This window comes from Marmota flaviventris, chromosome 1 (assembly GCF_047511675.1).
Source record: "Marmota flaviventris isolate mMarFla1 chromosome 1, mMarFla1.hap1, whole genome shotgun sequence".
In the NCBI taxonomy this organism is placed as follows: domain Eukaryota; kingdom Metazoa; phylum Chordata; class Mammalia; order Rodentia; family Sciuridae; genus Marmota; species Marmota flaviventris.
Window position 1 is genome coordinate 149,639,530 of NC_092498.1, and position 21,037 is coordinate 149,660,566.

Consider the following 21,037-nt stretch of genomic DNA (forward strand, 5'->3'; position numbering starts at 1 on the left):
GAAAACAAGTCAAGTTATCTCTGTTTGCTGTTGATAGGATCCTATATTTAGAAGTCCCAAAAAACTCCACCAGAAAACTTCTAAAGTTGATAAACAAATTCCACAAAGTAGCAGGATAAAAGGTCAATTTACATAAATTAATTGCTTTCCTCTTCTCCAGTAATGCATCTGCAGAGAGAGAAATCAGGAAAAGTATCTCATTCACAATAGCCTCACAAATACTTGGGAATAGAAACAGGAGTTAGTAGCTCAGTGGTGGAGCGCTAACCTAGCATGCATGAGGCATTGGGTTCGATCCTCAGCACCACATTCAAATACATAAAGTGTATTCATTTACAACAAAAACTATTTTTAAAATACTTGGGAATAAATCTTATCCCAGCTAGCCAACCAACTTATACAGCAGACCTGCCAATTTACATATATCTCTGATGCCCAGGTACAGGCAGTGTCAGAGAATAGATAATTTGGTAAGACACTGACATCAAACTTCATATACTAAAAAGATAACACTCAATATTAGCTTGACAATTTGCAAGAATTTTTTGTCTTACATTTATGCAAATTTGTTAATTATATCATGAAAATAGACATTAAAGCACTTTATTGTTAATCTATATACTTGAAAGCAACTTCAATCACTCCTTGAAGGCCATACAAGCTCAGTAGCTGAAAACCAGTCAGACCCCAGTGTTTGGAACCCTGAGGTTGGTGGGGGCGGGGTGGGCAGCCTGTTCAGGGCATGTCTGAGACGAGCGCCATCTGGAGGAAACCAGCCGCCACAGCGCTTTCAGTAGCTAGGAGCAGCAAGGCTGAGATGCCTAGGGCCAAGCAGGCAATCCAGCAACATTGTTGCTTCCCACTGACCCTTTCTCAGCTGCACAAGGGCTGCAGGGGAGGCTTGGGCAACCTCCATGAGAGTAAGAAAAATGCAAGTGCAGTTCTCTGCCTGGCTTTTGAGCTAATCATTAAAGAAATTTTGAGTTTTTCTAAAAGACAGATGGGATCCTACTAAAGAACTTATTCTGGTACCTGTTGCTGAACTAGGAAATCTGGACTGGGAATTAGCTGTGCTAGGTGATCCTTGCCAAGGATAGGAATTAAGTGTTTTTGTTGTTGTTGTTGTTGTTGTTGTTTTAGGCTCTTTTATCTCAACCTTGTTCTGAACAGAGGTTCTAAAATTAATAAACATACACTTTATTCCTGGATCTATCTGTTTAGCAATAATGGGAGATAAGAAGACCAGATGCAACCCATTTTTTCCCTGATATTGACCCCCACAGTCTTCCTCCTGGTTCTAAATTTTGTTTGACAGCAGAAGATTTTCAGGAGATTTATTCATAAAGCAGTAGGTGGCACTATATTGCCAACTATTTCTGCATAGGCACAGCTCACAATGTAATTGACTGTATTGATACAATATGAAAAACATTCAAGCCAGGTGAATTTTGATACATCTTGGTTCTCTGCTGTACCACTTTGAAAATTTGGCAAAGAATTTTCCATAGAATTGAGCTATGAGGATATAAACAATGTTGTTCTGCAAAACAGATTCCAGGTACAGGTGGACAAAGAATCCGTATTGTCAACATAGACTGTGAAGGATTTCTCTATGATGAAATACTATTATGAATTTGTCTTATTTGTAGTTCATAAGCCACAATAATGGTTTTAGGTTATGTCACTCAGAAAAGTTTAATAAGAACAAATGCTGAGATAAACAACTTAAAATCAATTATTAGTGATTACAAGACATCAAATCAGTGGTGCCTTCTTATTCCTAATAATATGTAGAAATAGTGTCTATTCACTTTAAGTGACCTATTCTTTTGTTCATAAATAAAGTATGCAATGCAGATTTCCATTGCACAAGTAAAAATGGAGGAAATAACCTTCATATATACTTTTTCACTGAAGCCCACAATTGTCTTTCAGTTGAAAAAAAACTGATCTCCAGTGTCTTCATGAAACTGTCACAAGTCTGCCATTTTAATGACTGATTGTATTGAAGTCTATAATAATCTCCTTTGTATTGTTTTATATGCATTTCATATGCTATTTTTGGAAGTCTAAGATTCCGTTACATTCAACATGTGGAATTGTCACTTTATTTGCTTTCTTCCTGAGCAATCTATATATAAAATATAAATTCATTCATTTTTCTTCCAAATTAATTGATTGTATTTTTTCTGGTTGACCTGAATTTAGAGAAGAATCAGCTATTTAATTTGTATGAAATATTAAAGTCAATCAGTAAAATATACTTGGATAATTAAGTCTTTTATGCACATTAAATAGAACACTTTATGAAAGCAAACTCGTCATGGATCACTTTGAAATGATCTCAACATTCTAAGTATGGCACAAAAGTCTTTTTAAAAGTAGCACTACAAGAGTGGAAAATAAACATCTGCCCATTCGAAATGTATGATTTCAAACTAACAATGAATACAGTTTGTCAGTGTGATGTTTACAATAATGTTTTTTTTTTTAATTTTTGGATTACCAGGATCTTGAAAGGAAGCACTTTTTTAGTTAATCATATACTAGTAAAAACTGTCATAATGTTATTAATGTGGAAAATCTTGACTATGAAATTCAGGGATAAATTTTCACCTGTGGTATGTCCTTAAGAAGAAGGCATTCATGTCATTTCATATTAACACAATTTTGTTCCTTGATAGATCAAGCTTAAAAATCACATAAGCTGCCATAAATACTACCTTTAGCATATCTTTATTTGGGGGAGTTTTTCTTTCTCTCTCTCTTTCTTCCTTTTTTTCTTCTTTTTTTTATTTTAATGTTTGTAATTCTGTTTTCAATCTCTTGGAGAGTTAAAGATGAATAATATTTTAACCTTTTCTTGGAGAAAAGAAAACTTTTATTGAATATATTTATAGGTGATTGTGATTGCTTTAAATTATCTCTTTGGCAGTTTGGATTAGAGGGACTTAACATGCTGGTAACATAAGTGTCATGGTTTTGATAAGAAAATTTAATTGTGAATCATTAGATCTGAGGGCGGGTTCTGCATAGAGTGAGGGAGCACTTTTATCTTTATTCCTGGTATTCGGGGTAGGGTTCCACGAAGCTAATTTGACTTGTCAATTTAGAGAAATCTGAAACCTGAGGTTTTTCAAAACAAAATAAAACTATGATGTTTTTATGTCCCTCAGTACTTGGCAGGCATATATTTGGTAGAAATTCTAATCACTTATTTGAAAAAAACTTGAAATTAACTGCAAAATGGAAAAAAACAAAATTATTTTTAAGAAAAAAATAAGGAGCATATATATTTAAAAACATCCATTGAACAGCAAGGAATGAATGCTGGTTTTGAATAATTTTAAAAATGTCTTTTATTCGCTCACTAGTGTTTTCTCAACTTGTATCAAACCAAAAGATTGCCACAGTCCGGCTGCAGCAAAATAACCCGGGGGTGGTGGGGTGGTGGTGGGGGGGCGGGGTGACGATCAACTTGTGTACATTGAATGGGAGCAGGACATTTATTGCAGGAATGGGAGCCATTTATTGCAGGACAGGAGCAGTATTTATACATTCCACACAGCTTACCTAATTAGCATAAACTAGATACATCAGTCAACCAATAAGGAATCTCCACACTTAATGGCTCGCTTTTGTTACTTCTCAAACCACTCCCTCTGGCATTTTGCCAGGCACCATCCAGACTTGTTTACGAACTCTAACATTCCCCTGGCAAAATGCCAGGTGTTATTTTGACTTGTTTACAGACTCTAACAAAGATCTTTTTCTCACAAAGTCAAAAACAGATCAAAACTGAGGGATTGTTTTTGTTACCTAATTTTTTTTTTACTATCAGGTTTTATCCTTTAATAATGTTACCTATATTTTCAAATTATAGAATATATTTTAGTTAACTCCAAAGTTAGATATTTTATTTGTTTTAATTTCTCACTCATGAATGTTGATTTTATTTTTTTTTTTGAACCACATAATGCAAAATATAATGCTCTATAGAAAAACATGATTAAACATGTAAATGGCTTAATTTCTCAAAGATAATGATTTTTTTAGCCAATTGTTTACAAAGGTAGAATAATTCAAAATAACTTTATTTATTTATTTTTACAAAGAGCAAGTACAGGAGCTGTTCAAAATCATGTATTCAATCAAAATGAAGTGTGACTTGTACCAACTGCTGAAGTTGTCTTGATGTATGAAAAACATGAAATCTGTGAAGCGTTCTGAATAGATTATCTTTTATAAAAATAGTAGTAGTCTTTAAGTGTAGAATACTGCCTAACTCTGGAAATGCAGGAAAAGTCAGCATTCTGTAAGGTTCAAGATATTAATTTTAATAGCAGCTGAATGTGTCCTCATGGCAAAGCATAAAGACTTTTTTTTTCCTTGAAAAGGAATTTCAAAATTGTCCTTTCCCCTCACAGTGTCCTAAAATTTAAAAGGGGGGTAGGGCGTTTTCCTGTATTTCAGCATTCTTTAAACTCTGCTGAAGGGAGGCTGTCAGTCAGGGGTATAAATAGAGTCTGGGTAAGTCCTTGAAGTTCATCATTCCACAGCAAATCCACATGTTTCTTCAATGGCTGTTAGCAGCTTTTCATAGAGCTTTTCATAGCTTTCATAGGGCGGAATGTCTATTCGATTGAAGCAGGTATGGGCTTTTGGCAGGTTGTTAGTACAGGCATCGATCTGGTGGATGGTAAAGAGGTGTGGGCCTGCAGCACCTTGTAGTGCTTTGAAGCCCTGCAGAGGCACTCTAGATGATCCTGTCACAAACTGAAGCAATCGTGCTCGTCGCTCTTCATCAAAAAACTCCACAGCTTTCCAGAACCACTTAACAACATTGCTGTCTGGTGTACAGTGTTTTAACCGGGTGTTTACCTTCCAGTCATTGACATCTATTTTTCCAAGTCCACAAATAATGAGCTCTAACTCTTTCTCATCAAATGTCTTCAGCAGGTGCTGGGGAATCACTTCATTAAACCCTTTCTGCAGAGCCAGGAACTGAGCCTCAATGCCTTGTAAAAATCTCCAGTTCACATAGAGCCTGACATATTCTTTTTTATTTTCTTCATTAACAGGGATACTCTTGCCATTTGGTTTGAGTTCATGCTGAATAATTTCACCATATGCGTTATGTTCAACACAGAAAGTATGGTCCAAAACACCTGTAATATCATTTTCAAGTACCCACACCAAACTGTTATGAAGATCTAGATCAACTAACTCCATGTCATCCAAAGTAATTGACTTTCCAAGCAACTGTTTATAAAAAGGCAATGTAAAACCACCATCAATATAATGTCCATGAAACACAGCCATTCCCATTATTTGTCCAACGAAGTGGAAATATGATAAATGTTCCGGATTCACTGCAGAATCAGGGTTGATCTGCAATGTATAGATGTAATCTCTTGAGTACTGGAAGAGGCCATAGTATGGATTCAACATTTCATGTGACAGGAGATACAACCATTCCCTGGCAACCCCTCCATAATCAAGGCCTTCTTCTCCACGAAATTTTATCATTAATCTCTTCCAGAGATCTTTTGGTCTCATTTTCATGACCTGTCGATATGACTCCTCAAAAATCTCTTCCCTGGAAACCTCAATGCGGCAGTGGCCAGCCTGAGGCTGTTGTTGGGAAAGTTCTTGCCGCAAGACTTTCAGTTTCTGAACCAGGTCTCGCTTGTACCTTGGCACTGTCAGACACTCTGTCTCATCAGGGCATAATGAAACCACTTGCTGTTGCTGTTGGTCTTTCAACTGGTTCTGCCGATTTAAAACTAAATGCAAGTTGGCAGAGAGTCGAGGATCTGTAAATTGTGTTGTTCTGTTGTTATGGTCAACGAAATAAACTCTGCCTGTTGCAGTATTACGGATCTCCCATCCAGGAGGCAAAGGACCAAGCTCTTCACAATTGATGTTGCTAAGATCCCTAGGTACTCTTGGATCATGCCATGTGCTCACACCAGTTTGAGTGTGTAAGAAATATACCTGACCTTGTTGCGTTGTCCTCTGTTCATAGCCTTCTGGTAGGTCTGGAGGAGTGTGTAAATGTGTCCTGCTCATATAATTTCTATGTCGTTGAGACCTGACTCTCCTCTCTGCCAGCCTGGGATCTGAAGACTGTCCACATGTTGCACCATTTGTTCCACTAATTGGAGTATTCTCATCAACAAAGCAGCTAAGAGGTCTGCCAGGACTAGAATATTCAGATGCCGGTCGTGTTGGGCGTTCCCATTGTGTAGTTCTTGTTATGTGGTTAAGATACTGAATTCTTCCAGAGGCAGTTCGCCTTTCTTCCCAGCCATCTGGTAAATCATCATCAAACAAACGACTGCAGTCCACAACTTGTCCTCCTGTGCCTATTCGGTCTCTGGACTGAAGACTTACTACTATCTGTCCTCTAACTGTATCATTGTCATTTGGCCCAAGTTTGCATAGATCCAACCTCTGATAACCAGTGTCTTTGAGGCGGTTGATAGCATTGGAAAGAAGACGAACACAACCAAGAAATCCAGCACCTTGTTTTTTATGGATCTTCTTGTGATTCCATACACTGATTGTAACTGAATCAGACTTTCCAATATACCTGTTATATTTTTAAATGGTGTAGAACAAAAGCTGTTTGTAACGCTTTTCCCCTGCTTCTTCCCTGTATGCAGGCCTTGAGCGAGCAGGACTCTTGTAGATTTCACTTTACTGCAGGTCATAAGGCTGATTCCACTTTGGATCGAGTGTATTCTTCACAGTATCTGTAGAATGGCATTGCCCAGATCCATCAACCACCACTTTAGCAAATGGATCAGGAAGGCGGAAAAAATCCTTTTTCACCAAGTTTTCTGCACAGAGTACTGTCAGGCGCAGCTTGACGGGCCCGTTCCTCCGGCCTCCGGGGTTAGACATGTCCCCGGCGGCGGGGGCGGCGGGCGGAGCGGGGGCGACGGCGAGGCGCGGCGGAGTCACCACAGCGGCCGGGGCTGGGGCCCGAGCAGCCGGCGCCGCGGCCGCCTCGGCCGGAGGGTCCCGGATGTGCCGAGCGTCGTCGCCGTGAGCCGCTGGGGGAGCGGGACGCTGAGCTCCCCCCTCCTCCCACTTCTCCTTCCCGGGCCCCGGCCGCACAACAAAGCGGCAGCCGCAGCCGCGCCGCCCGCGCCCCCGCCGCCGCCTTTCCCCTCCACCCGGCTCGGCGAACCCCAGAGCCGACGAGGCTAGTCGGCTGAGGCAGGCGCCAGAGCAGGACCCGGCGCTCGGCCGCTTCCTCCTCCACCCGCCCTCTTGTCTCATGAGTGTTGATTTTAAATGTTCTATAAATATTTGCATCACTTTTTTTCTTGTAGCTTTTCAGTTAAGATATTCTAAACTCAAAAATGTGGTATCAATGAATAAGAGAAGAGTCATTGGAGGACTTACTTAATTCTATATTTCTTAAGTTTAGACCAACTGCTAAACTATGTAAGCCTTAACATTTCTTTCTTAAATTAGCTCTAACCACAAATGAATAGTTTTCAAAATGATCAGGTGTTGATTTAGGGGTGGCAGGACCATTCTGTCCTGGTATTTTCTAGGCTGGGGCATAGGCAAAAAAGACAACCTGACCAAAAGGAAAATCAGGGGCAGACATCTGTTCAGTGATCATGATTCCTGGATTCTAAGGGTGGTGATTCTCCACCCCTTGGCCCAAGTGAATAGGTCAGAGGACGTTATTTATTAAGGCTGTGTTAACCATGTTTATACTTACTGCATAGGTAAGTTCCTCCTCCCAGAATCTGGATGTCACAGCAGCATCAAGTCTAGTGAAGCAAATAGAGAAATTACACACTCATCACAGAGTGGACAAGACAAAGAAGTTGGCTATAGGTCTTCTTGTACACATCCTGGGGATGGCTCTAGAACTGGGACCAGGTCCCTGTAACATAAAACCATCTACTCACAACATAGGGACCCTCTTCTAGCCTACGCACATAATAAAACCATCACTGCCCTTGTGAGCATCTGAGTGTGTGCATATATGTATATGTGTGCACCGTTATAAAGTGTGTGCCCAGCTGTGCCTCCCATCCTGGCCTCATGCCCTCCCCTGACCCTAGATGACCTGTACAAATCCTGCTACAACAAAAGCAATACCTATGTTTAGCATAATTTTCTTAGTTTGAAAGAAATGTTCTCAGTTATCTTATCAATAGAGTCTCCTTGGGCCTTGTTAGGGTCGGGCAAACGTCGGAGGAAAGGACCACCAAGAGACTGTCTCATGCAAAAGCAAAGGGGTTTACTGGATCAGCATGCTGGGGCTCAGAGTTCTCCTGAGAGAAGCTGGAGCCCTGAGCACAGCTTAAGCAGAGTTTTTATGCAGTGTTTAAACAGGGAAGTTCATATGGCAGTTAGGGTGCGAGGGTGGGATTGTTACAAAATAACCATTACAGAATAATCATGCGTTTTGTCAGGGGGTGTTGGGTCAGGGTACATTTTGACATAAGTGACTGTTTTTAACATAAGTTTCGGGTTCCAGGAAAACAGAACTTAAACTTACAGAAAAGCAAAACTTAAACTTAACAGGAGAGCAAAACTTAAATTTAACCTTTACAACATGATGTCTAGTATGTGGTGCCATGAGTTCTTTAAGTAGTGAGAGTGACAACTGCTGGTTTAGCTGGATGATCAAGAAGGGATTCACAAATGAATGAAGGACCAGCAGTGCAGGTGTCTGGGGAGAAGTGCTCCTGGCAGAAGGAACAGCAAGTACAAAGGCCCTGGGGTATAAATGTACCTGAAAAGTTTCAGAAACAGAAAGGAGGCCAGGAGTCAGTATCCAAGGAAAAGTGAGGGGAAGGGAGGCAATAGAGGGAGCCCTGAGGGTCCTTAGGGTCTCATAGACATCTGCAATGAGCACTTTAAGACATCATATGGGACATATCTTGCTCCCTTTCACTTCCTAGGACTAGGCCATCCAACCTGGTTAAATAGAGCAAGTTAGAAGTCTTGTGTGTGAATAGAGGGCAGGTACTGGCCAATCCTGGTTGGATGGACCCATCGGCTGCTCCAGTTCTTCCTTCACCAACAGCCACATGAAGCTCTGAGCACCTCCTTCCTGTGCACACTCCAGGCTTTCCCCAGGCTCACCCCAATTTGGATGTGCAGGATACAGGGCACTTGCTTCTCTTGAGGTTGACTGAGCAGCAATCACTCCCCAGAGCAGCCAGACCAATGTATAACCCAGCAATTTCACGTTCCCATAGCTAGGTCCATGTTCTGCTTTGGGGTTTTAGACTCACTGATGTTGATCCTGGCTGGGCACAGCCCCTCCCACATTGAGAATCCAGGTAAAGCCCCAAAGAAAGACCATGCACAGGGGCATCAATCACTCAGAGATCCCTCAACTTTTCCCTGCCATTCTGATTCCCAGTTTGCCACTGCCTCATATAACCCCGAGTACTGCGCCTCAATTTCTCCTCCTCAGAGGTTCCAGAGACGCCCTCTGCGGTTCTGGTCTCTACTCCTCCACACATTGGAGCCCCTCCCAGAGCTACCAGCGAAGGCCTAGACCCCCAGGCCGACGGATGGTGGTACTGCAGAACCCTGAGAGCACAAAGAGCCCCGCCCTTGCCCCAAGGTTTGTGCTCAGGGAGTCTCTCCCCTCTGTCATGACCTTGAAGCCGCCCAAACCACTTATGCTCCTTTTCTCTTTTAAAACAATCTGAGCTTCTCGTAGAACCAGCAACTGGACTTCCTCCTCAAAAAAACATACAGGAATTTTGCATGTTGAACAAATTCTCAGGGAATTTGCCAATTTGGGAAGAACTGACATCTTTGCCACATTTAATCTTTTAATCCACGAATATCTTCTGCCTTTCCCACTAATAAGTTTTAATAATTCTCAATGAAGTTGCACAATTTCACCCACGAATGACTTGGAAATCTGTATAACAAATATTTTAATGCAATTGTAAACTTTTATTTTCTATTGTGAAAATATAAATATATATACATACATATATATGTAAGTTTATGAATCTGAAATCAGATCAAGTAAAAATGATATACTTTTTTAAATAGATTCTATAATCCCAGAGGCTGGGGAGGCTGAAGCAGGAGGATCGGGAGTTCAAAGCCAGCTTCAGCAACTCAGTGAAACCCCAAGCAACTTCGAGAGTCCCTGTCTCTAAATTTAAAAATAATAATAATTGTCATAAATATAATAATGGCTTAAAATGTTGTTCAGTGGTTAAGCACCCCTTGGTTCAATCCCTAGTACCCCAAAAAAAGTTTTCTAAAATAAAAGAAATTCTATTAGTGTATCTATATATTCTGTGGGATTTTCTAGCTATATGCTTAAGCGTATCACCTGTGAATAATGATAATTTTCTCAATTCCTGTACCTCTCCTTTCTTTCCTTCACCTTACTCCAGCTACTGGTATTCCAGTGTAAAAGGGGGAAGGCGTTAAAACATTTCACTATGAAACACAATGCTTGCTATAGTTCCCTTCAAGATTCTCCCATCAGATTAACAAAGTTCCTTTATATTCCTTGTATGATAAGCAGAGCTGGCTAGTGGATTGTTTTTTAATTGATCATCTGTTGAATCATATTCAGTGTTTTCTTTGAAGGTATTTTTTCTTTTATAACATTGCAAATTGTGTATTTTTCTAGTGTTGAGACATCTCACATTCTTGAAATGCACAAACCAAACTCACCCATTGTGTACAATAGCTAGATTCAGTGTACTAATATTTTGTCTAGGGTGTTTGTATCTTTATTCCTAAATGAGTTAAAGTTGTAATCATTCTTTCTTTTGCCACCCCATGTCAGGTTTTGCAAAGAAAGTTGTGTTAGCCTCATGAAATGAGGCACTGTGTATTCCCTAGAATAACTGTCCTAATTTCTGGAGGAATTGGCATAATCCTGGAATTTCTTACTCTCAGAGCCAGTTTTCTCTGTGGGAAAACTGAGACTGGATATCTAGTTTTTGTTTGTATGTGTGTTTGAGACTGGATGCCCTTATGTTGCCCAGGCTGGCCTCAAATTCCTGGATTCAAACAATCTTCCTTTCTCAGCCTCTCAAGTAGTGAAATTAGAGAACTACTGTGCCTGGCTCCCTATGGGAAGATTTTTAATTACCGATATTATGCCTTTAGAAGAATTGAGATATTTTTCTCTTTTTTTTTTCTTTTTCATTTGTTTTAATTGGCTATATATAACAGTAGAATGCACTTTGATACCTCATATATAATGGAGTATAATTTCTCATTCTTCTGGTTGTACACGATGTAGAATCCCACCAGTCATATAGTTATATATGTATATAGAGTAATGATGTCTGATTCAAGAATTGATATTTTTATGAGATTTTTTTTTGTGGTTCTGAGCTGAAGTATTCTACAACTCAGCTATAACCCTTCCATTTCTTCTTGAATTATATATATATATATATATATATATATATATATATATATACACACACACACACATTTGAGAAAACTGGGTTGCTGCTCCACTATGGCACAGGGAGGATTTAATCTAGAACCCAGAATACTAAGCATCTTAATATTTCTTCATACTCAGACCTTTCAAGAATGAAAGTTTAGATCTCCCCATTACGTAAAGATCTATGACCATCTAAGGTTCTAGTAGAAGAGCAGGGAGATAATCAAATAGGTGGCAGAGGAAAAAAACCATAATTGTCCACTAAGAATCAGGTTCTTTTGTTTGAACATGGTTTGTTTCCTCTGAAACTCATGTTGAAAATTAATCCCTATTTGTGAAATCTTAAGAGATGGGAGCTTTAAGAGGTGATTAGGGCTCTGTCCTCACAAGTGGATTAATCCATTCATGTGATTAATGGATTAATGGGCTAATGAGTTTTTTTGACTTTGTGGTTGCTATAAAATCCTATTTGGCTAGGTCACAGGCACACTCTCTGTCTCCTACCATGTGATACCCTGTGCAACTTCAGAACTCTGCCAGCAAGAAAGACATCACAAGATGCAGCCCATTGACCTTGGACCAGAACCACGAGCTAAAGTAAGCCACTTTTCTTTATAATTTACCCAATCTATCTGTGGCAATGTGTCATTAGCAAGAAAAAACAAATGAGACACTAGGATTACCGGATTTAGTAAATAAAAAACACTCAGTAAAACTTGAATTTCAGATAAACAATAAATAGCATTTTTAGTGTACATCCTCTGTAATTATCAGGGATATATTTATACTTAAAATTTGATGAAGTGCACTACATTTTATCTGACAAACTTATTCATGACCAATTTAAATAGGAGAATTATAGTAATTTTGCACACTTTTTTCTCTGCTTAGTATTTGCATGTGTTTGTATTTATAAAGCATGTTTTCTTCTTATCACTATTATTTTCCTTACAAATTGATGACAGAATAAGATCACAGTTCTGTAATCAAATTTGAGGAGAAATGAATATTGTTAGCTGTGGATGCAATGGTTCCTGGGAGCATGTGTCTCTTCATTTGGGGGAGAGGGTAAGAACTTCTTTGGATAAGGGATAGATGTCTTATTAAATGGAAACACAGAATGGTTTTGTAGTTGTTCAAAAGTTCAAATGTGTATAGAAAGATAAGTACAGAAGTTGAGTTAAAAAACGGATTGACTGTGCCAGTTATAAATTTAATATCTCAGCTCCAATTCCTCCTGCCTTGCACAGTCCTACAAACCTGGCCCTTAAGGTAGCCATCTGGTGCAATGTTAGACTTTGCAGGTAGAGGGTGGTAAAGGGACACTTCAAGGCCACAGCAACAAGAAGGTACTTCCTTGCTTACCTTCTTTTATAGGCAGCACAGGAGACCAAAATTTGACTTTTGAATAGTCCCGTCACACCTCAGGAATCCTGACTGAGCAGTTCCAGCTTAATGTTCAGACCCCACTCTGATCACCTGGCAGCCACTACTAGGTAGCTCCAGACTCTCACCCCACCCCTCCACTTCTATGAACCAGTCCTGGTCCACACCCTCTAGCAAGGAGACACAAGATCTGCTAGCCTAATTCTAGCTCACGCTGCCCTGCCAAGTGCTGGCTGGTGTTACCCAGCATCCTCTCAGATTACTTCTTTTCCCTTCTCAACCATTCATCCATCCATTCATCCATCCCTCCATTCATTCATTCAAGTATTTATTGATCACTTACTATATGCCCAGGATTTTTCTAATACAAACTTGTGAACAAGTCTTTGTACAGCAATATGGTGTCTTTGGATAAATACCTTGGTGTGGAGTGACTATATCATATGATAGTTGCTTAACTTTTCAAGCAACCACCATACTGATGTCCCAAGTAGATGTACAATCTGACTTTCCCATGAGCAGTATGGAAACAGAAGTAGACACAGAAGTGAACGCAACAATGTCCTTGACCCCATAGAGCTTACATTTAAGAAAGGGAAGGATACAGTAAAAAAAGATAATAACAGGTAATGATAAGTTGTGTTAAGAATTTTAATTTGCTTCTGAGTTTTGAAATTTATATAGATGGTTTTATGTCATATATAGTATGAACTAGGAATTTAGGAGGTTTTTTGCAACAAATGATGTAGCAGTTAGCAAATAATACTGACAGTTTAAGTAATATCCAACAATGGAACTGCTGGGTCAAAAGTAAAGCACACTTTCAGTTTTACTGCTTTCTAGGGTAGCCACACTAATTCACAACCTGACAGCAGTGTAGGAATCCTATTTCCCTCAGTTGGTACCACTCTTGATATTGTCAGGTTTTTCCATGGTCACTATGTTGAACCTGTGACACAAAGAAAAGACCACCGACTCCAATTTTAAACCAAATTAAAGCAGATTTAAATTGTGTGCACAAGAGAGCTGACCAGCAGTGTCTCACCCTAAAGCCTGGCTAGAGAACAGCAACAGCTCTCCAAGGAAGAAAGGTTTTTATAGTCGAAAAAGTTACAAAGGGGATGTCTTGGGAACTTAACAGCTAAAAGGATTCTGGCAAGTGTAATACAGAGGCAGTTAGCAGGTTAATGATCTATATGGCTTAACATTTCAAGGTAGGGAGTAAAGTGAGATTCCAACATCAGAATTTATGTGGCACCACCAAGGTTTTAGGGAGGGTTGTTATCTGGTCAAGGAGAGCCAGGCATGAGTTCAGAGCATGGGCAGGAATTTCAAAAAAGTTTAAACATCAGGATATGGTCAGGCCAAATAGAAATATTAAAACAGAAATGAACTTTTCATGACTTTGTGATGAGATGGCTCCCAATCTTGAGATGGAATTAGGTTGAAGGGCTCATCAACTACACAATTCTTTCTGTGGCCCTTCCTCATAGTTCTCAAATAATGCAGGCAAAACTGAAAATGTGTGCTACACTCCAGGTAAACTCTACTTTGCAATTAGGTGTCAAATCTCTCTCTTCTATCTGGACCAAGGGCAAAAACTTGTTCATGCTTGTTTTCTCTAATGCACTGCTTCACACACAAAGTTATTTTCCAGTTCTGTGACTAATTCATAATCTGCCTGTCTCTGTCTATTTTTTGTTTCTAACAATACAATTCCACAGACTGGATAAGTTAAAAAGGAAAGACGTTTACTTTGGTTCATGATTGTGATCTAAGATCAAGGAGCTACATCTGGCGATAGCCTTGTTACTGGCAAAGGTCTGAAGTATGCAGGGCATCATATGGTAAGAGACAGGGAGCATGTATGTGACTTATCCAAACTGGCTTTTAGAGCAGGCCAACTTGGAGATAATCCATTAATCACAAGAATGGATTAATATATTTGTTGGGGCAGAGCTCTAATAATTTCATAAAGGTCCCACCTAGTCCCACCTCTTAATATTTCATAATGGGGATTAAATTTTAACATGAGTTTTGGAGGGGAGAAACTAAAATCAAACCACAGCACTGCCCAAGTTTCTCAATCAGTGTCATTAAATGGTCACTCTGCACAATGGTGTGCTGGTAAATGTTTACCAACTCAGAACGCGTATAGGGGATAGGGAGCCCTAATCTGTATCATTTGCTTATTTCCATGATGTGACTATTCCCATCACAACTGATGTCAAGCTACCAAGGTGCCCCACTGATCACAGAGCTGGTCATCAGTTCTCATGAATCTTCTTGTAAGAAGCCTCCAGCACACCACTGACAGCTCTTTGCAACTGCCCTGTTCCTTCATTCTCTAGTCTAGGGAGCAATTTCAGCCTCCAGGTTCTTCTGCACAAGTAGATGATGACACCTGGTGGCAAAGCCAAGCAAATTGCAGACCATGTATAGCCTAGATTGTGGGAAAAGAAGTAAAAGCCAACCCAACCTCCCTACCTCACAAGGGTTTCTCTCTCTCTCTCCTAATCAGCCCCAGGGCCCATTCTCTGTCCAAGAAAGATTCAATGTCTTGGGGATGCCCAAAGTAGGACCCCTGCAGTTCTCCCTTCATGTTGTAGCTAGTGTGGGGTGGCTTGATTTAGGATCACAGTAAGAAGTAACTCGGTAGAGCAGTAATTTCCACTAAAGAATATGGAAAATGACAACCCCCAGGACAGGGAAATGACTACCCTCAACTGCCTGACTGAAAGAAGAGGGAGGAGGAAGGCAATCATTAATCCTTTCTCAGTAAATCTTTTCCCAGAAACAATGGGCCCCAAGGAAAAAGGGCCAAAAAAATCCTTTCCTGGGGCTGGAGTTGTGGCTCAGTGGTAGAGCACTCGCCCAGCACTTGTGAGGCACTGAGTTCGATCCTTAGCACCACATAAAAATAAATAAAATAAAGATAAAAAAAAATCCCTTCCTGGATTCGATCACCAGCATCTCCACCAAAAGTAAACACAATGGGTCCCAGAGGAAGAAGATAAACAGTGAACTCTGGCCAAGTTCTGAGCTTTCATTCCTTGCCAGAAACAATGTGTCACCAGTGGTTATTATTGACCCAGTCTGAGGCACAGTTAGATTCAATCAAACCTATTTTACTGATGCTCATCACACTTCAGACACACATCCAATTCTTTTTTTAATAGATTCTTTTTTAAATATATATGTATATATTTAGTTGTAGATGAACACACAGTATCTTTATTTATTTTTATATGGTACTGAGGATCGAACCCAGTGCCTTGCATGCGAGGCAAGCACTCTACCACTGAGCCCCAGCCCCAGCCCCACACATCCTAAGTCTAACTAAGTATACTCCCAAGGGTCCCAGATGCTCACCTGTGACATGTTTTAAGTCCAGGTCGCTGGAACTTGATCCGGGCCAAAGGAGTCTGGTACAGAAGGGACAACGGTCTCTCTGTCCAGGTCCTGTTAGTCCCATCGCCGCCCAGAAGTCTGGGTTTTTAAGTCCTAGTTCAGTTATGCTTGCAGCCAATAACAGGGTTAGGTCTGGGGTGTAGGCTCCAGGTGCAGACTCTTACATCACTAACTTAAGTCTACCTAAGTTCTGCAGTTGATCTAAGTTTTGCAGTTCACATTATATCATGGTCACATTGCTTATAGTCTTTTATCCAACACCCACACTAATTAATATAATCAACGGTCAATAATCCTATAATATTTCTGGTACTCATATAACAATGTTTCGGAATTTTTACCTTTTTTCCTGACTGCCCAAACTGACACATTCTGCTTCAGTCTCCAAGGATTTATTCACTCTTATTGTAACCTAGAAAACTCAGAGCCCTTCTGTAACCAGTAGACATTTTCTACCCAAAAAGAGAGCCCCTCTGGTGCCTTGTTGACTGACTCCCCTGTGGAATAAAAGAAAGCTTGCTGATCCATTTGAAATCTGCTTCCATCCCAGTTATTTGTGCATTCATAATGGTGCCAATGGTTATTTTTGCTAACACCCACTGCCTTCCTGAAAACCCCCAACCTGCCAGGTGGCTGACAATTGCCAGAAGGGCACCTCAACCCCAAGAAGCCACCCACAGCATTCATAGAACAAGAGCTACTCAGTTGGCATAACTAGAGACATTCATCCACAATGAGTACTTCCTCCTAGGTCCTGGAATTTGGTCCCATACTTCTGGGCCTTTCTTTGGTAGAAAAATTTTCTCTGGCCTTACTTGCAACTCTGGCCTCTCAAATCTCAGCACCCAATATCCTAACCTGTAACTATAATTTAGTCCTTGGCCACCAAAATCCTATTGTAGCAGCAACAGATTGCCGACCATGAAACATTCCCTTCCCTTTCCATAGAGTATTCATAAAGAAGGCATCTGCTTAGCCCAGGACTCTATTTTCTAGATCCCTAGAGGGACAGTGTAGAGGAAAGATTATTAACTCAAACATTAAGCTCCTGGCTTCTGTTTCTCCAGACCAGCTCCTGCTGCACCCTCAGGCAATCATAACGCCACCCCAGAAGCTGCTCTCACACATCTTCTTCAGCCCACCCACACCCTCCAGCAGTGACAGGCCATTCTTCTCCCACACTGACCTTGCCTCTATTGACTAGCTCTGGCTCACATTCTCAGACAAGTTTCTTTGCCCCCAGCATGCTGCATATCCTTGCAAAGCCATCTCCTTAGAAAAGATCTGAATCTCAGCCTTGTGTGGAGTCCCTCTCCTGAGTTCTTATTCCTTCACTGGCATAGAGTCCATAGCTGCTTTCTGATTTGGCCAATAGAGAACTTCTTACAGTCCTTTTTCATCCTTTTCACAAGTTAACAACTCTTAATAATAAAAGTTACCTGTTCAAATTACTGGTATTGTTTGTCTCCTGACTCGACCCTGATTGACAACCCTGATGGATCCAACAATAGAGCACAATAACACACAGCCTGAAAAGGTGGGGTCATCTCCAAATTGCTGCTGTCATTTATCTAAAACTCAAACCAAAATGAAAATATCATCTTCCAGAAACAAATGTGAGAGTGGGAATGGGAGATAGCATTAGGAAGATAGTTCAGGGTATATAGAAAAACCTCACTCATCTATGACCCCATGAAGCCAAATAAAATCTAAAGAGAATGGGGAGTGTTATTAAGAAATCCTTCACAAACCTTCCCTATTCTCCACAGTACTTAAGACTGATAGACTTAGGGAGATCTTTATTAAAAAATTCTTGAGAACACAGCCTTCTTGTGGAACACAGTCTAATATTTTACATCTGACTCTGTTGAGGCTTTGAGGTTCACCCTCTCCACTCCATTCCACATTGTCAGTTTCTAATGGATGGAGACTCCAGGCATTAGGTCTTGCATAATACAAATAGCCATATGACACAGGGAAAAGCATAGGACAAGTGTTGTGACCAAACAGTCCAATTGCGGATTAGGCCAATTCAAATCAGAATTACATTGATGGGATAGATATCAGCAAGTATAAACTCAGATTTCTTTGGGAGGATCACTGGAGGGAAGGACAAAAAATGGATGGGAGTACTCTCTCCTATCCAGCAAGCAATATGGAGTACAAGGTCTACTAGGACTACTGAGATTCAATTCAGGATAGTTGTTATAAAAGCCTATCCAGCAGTATATAATAGAAATCAACCTTAGAAGGTGTTGGAATTAAATGAAAACATCCTTGCAAATGCCTCAGGTTTTGCTCTAGTAAAATGTCACATGTCCAAGAGCTCATGTAGCCTGCATTGCACACCAGAAAGAGGGGAGTCACTTTTCCTGTAGACTTAGCTTTCCCTATAAGCTTCACATGGTAAAAGAGTGAGGTTGGCCACTTAGCTCTCTCCTTTTTCACCTACTTCCCTGTTTCCAAATTTCATTGAAATAAAGGAAATCATCATGTCACCTTGTCATCTTTCCACACCTCTCATAATGTCTCTGAGTGGAAAACTTCTGACTTCAGAAACAGCCTCACACAAGGCCCTAATGTCATATTTTTCAAACATGACCGTCCTTCATCAGTTTTAGTATTTTCCATATGGGAAACCTCCTGGAAGGTTAGAAGACAGTAGAAGTAGGGACTGCAGCAATTAAAACCAACATTCCAAGACAAAGGACTGTTTAGAAAGTTGAGTTTTATTTTTTCTAAATGATTCTTCACAAGTTAAAAAAAAAGAACTGGACTTCCTGATCTGATTACTCAGTTAAGGTAAATGAAGCACAGAATACAGCTTAAGAGTCCAAGATCATAAGCTTCTGACAAGGACACTATGCATCTCAGCCTGTGGGTCACAAAATCGGGCAATCACTCCTGGTGACCAAAAGATGGTTGAGCAGGTGGGATATCAGCAAGTACATCAATCTCCCTGAATGCTCTCTCTACTAGAAGGACATTGCCCTGTGAAAATAACTAGATCCAAAGTATTGAAGTAATTCCCCCTACTCACTGGGAAAGAGAAAAAATATTTAGGCTTGTAGAAATCCCTACAAAGGAGGGAAAAGATGTTTTATGTACTTTGAAGGACTAGTTGTAAAACAAGACACAATCCAGTCTCTCTCTGGCTGTTTTCACTGGTGGTCAGAAAAATTGAGAGAAAACAATATTAAGATGCCCCCAATATATCCTTTGAAATATGGTGAAATCTGTGCAAAAATCCAAAACCATGATAACAGAACCCTGACCTCCTCCAGGTCAGGACTACTGAACTGGAAGACCAGGGAAACACATACCTTGAACTCTCTCACCAGGAGCGTAAAATTGACCTACTGCTAAAGAAATGCCATCCAGCTACCTGTAGTCAAAGATACAGGTTAGTTTTTCTGGACCCTGAGCTAACAAGCTCAGGACAATCCTACTCACTAGGTCAAAAATCATGCCAAGGACTGGGGTTATCACTCAGTGGTAGAGTGCTTGCCTAGCACATGTGAGACAGTGGGTTTGATCCTCAGCACCACATAAAAATTTATAAATAAAATTTAAAAAGTTATTTTGTTCATCTACAACTAAAAAAATATTTTTTTAAAAATCACGTCAAATATAACATAACATCAAGCTACCATAAAACACCAGGCTGAGATGTTTTGTCACTAGAGGGAGCCAGAGGCCACCAAATATAATTCAAGCTCCAGAGAGTCTATGCAAATTTCCCACCAAGTGGCCTGCATTCACAAGAGGGATAGCACTTAACAAATACCTTTTTGGGAGGCTGGGATTGTGGCTCAGTGGAAGAGCACTTGCCTCATACATATGAGGCACTGGATTCAATCCTCAGCACCACATGAAAATAAATAAATAAAATGAAGGTATTGTGTCCATCTACAATTAAAACTTTTTTTTTTAGAAAATACCTTGTTTCCCATAACTCCATGTCCCCTGATGAAATAGAGAAAAGGAAGACAATCCTAAAAGAGGATTTGTTAGCATTAGGAGTCAGCTAGGTTGTACATTTACCCTAAAAGAGCTAAGATTAAAATTCAAGGTAATGGGCTGAGGTTGTAGCTCAGCAGTAGAGCGCTCCCCTAGCACGGGTGGGACCCGGGTTCGATCCTCAGCACCACATAAAAATAAAGGCATTGTGTTGTGTCCATCTATACCTAAAAAAAATAAATAAATATTAAAACAAAAATTCAAGCTAATAAGGATTTTATTCTAAATGTGCATAGCTTTTTTTAATTTAAAAATAAGGTGAAAGATTGATTCATTGGTGCTTCTCTTCTCAAGTCTTCCCTGCAATGGGAGATAATATAAGCGCCCAGCTTAGCATCCAAATCCAGAGTTTCAAAACCCTATTGGGTAACCTCAAAAAAAAAATACTTGAGAATTAATCTAACCAAGGATGTAAAAGGGCTTACAATAAAAATTCCAGAACACTGAAGAAAGAAATTGAAGATGTTAGAAAGACATCCCATGATCTTGGACAGGCAGAATCAATATTGTCAAAATGGCCATACTAACAAAAGCAAAATACAGATTCAATATAATCCCCATCAAAATATCACTGACATTCTTCACATAATTAGAATAAACAATTCTTAAATTCATCTGGAAGAATAAGAGACCCAGAAGAGCCAAAGCTACACTAAACAAAAAATATGGAAGCAGGATGCATCACAAAACCTGATCTAAAATTACACTACAGAGCTATAGTAACAAACAGCATGGTATTAGCATCAAAATAGACATGAAGACCAATGGAACAGAATAGAAAACACAGAGACAAAT

The 21,037-nt window shown here is 40.0% G+C and overlaps 1 protein-coding gene and 1 pseudogene across 1 annotated transcript; one reads left to right on the forward strand and one right to left on the reverse strand.

The window, feature by feature from the left end:
- The first annotated feature begins 742 nt into the window (after nt 1–742).
- Nucleotides 743–1,666, forward strand: LOC114081788 (carnosine N-methyltransferase-like; annotated as a pseudogene).
- Nucleotides 1,667–4,275: 2,609 nt separating this feature from the next.
- LOC114081824 (E3 ubiquitin-protein ligase SMURF2-like) lies at nt 4,276–6,916 on the reverse strand. Its single transcript, XM_027923303.2, has 2 exons — nt 6,710–6,916; nt 4,276–6,595 (listed from the first exon to the last, which is right to left on the reverse strand). The coding sequence occupies exons 1-2, from the start codon at nt 6,907–6,909 to the stop codon at nt 4,549–4,551; spliced, it is 2,247 nt and encodes a 748-aa protein (XP_027779104.2). The 5' UTR covers nt 6,910–6,916; the 3' UTR covers nt 4,276–4,548.
- Between the last annotated feature and the right edge of the window lie 14,121 nt (nt 6,917–21,037).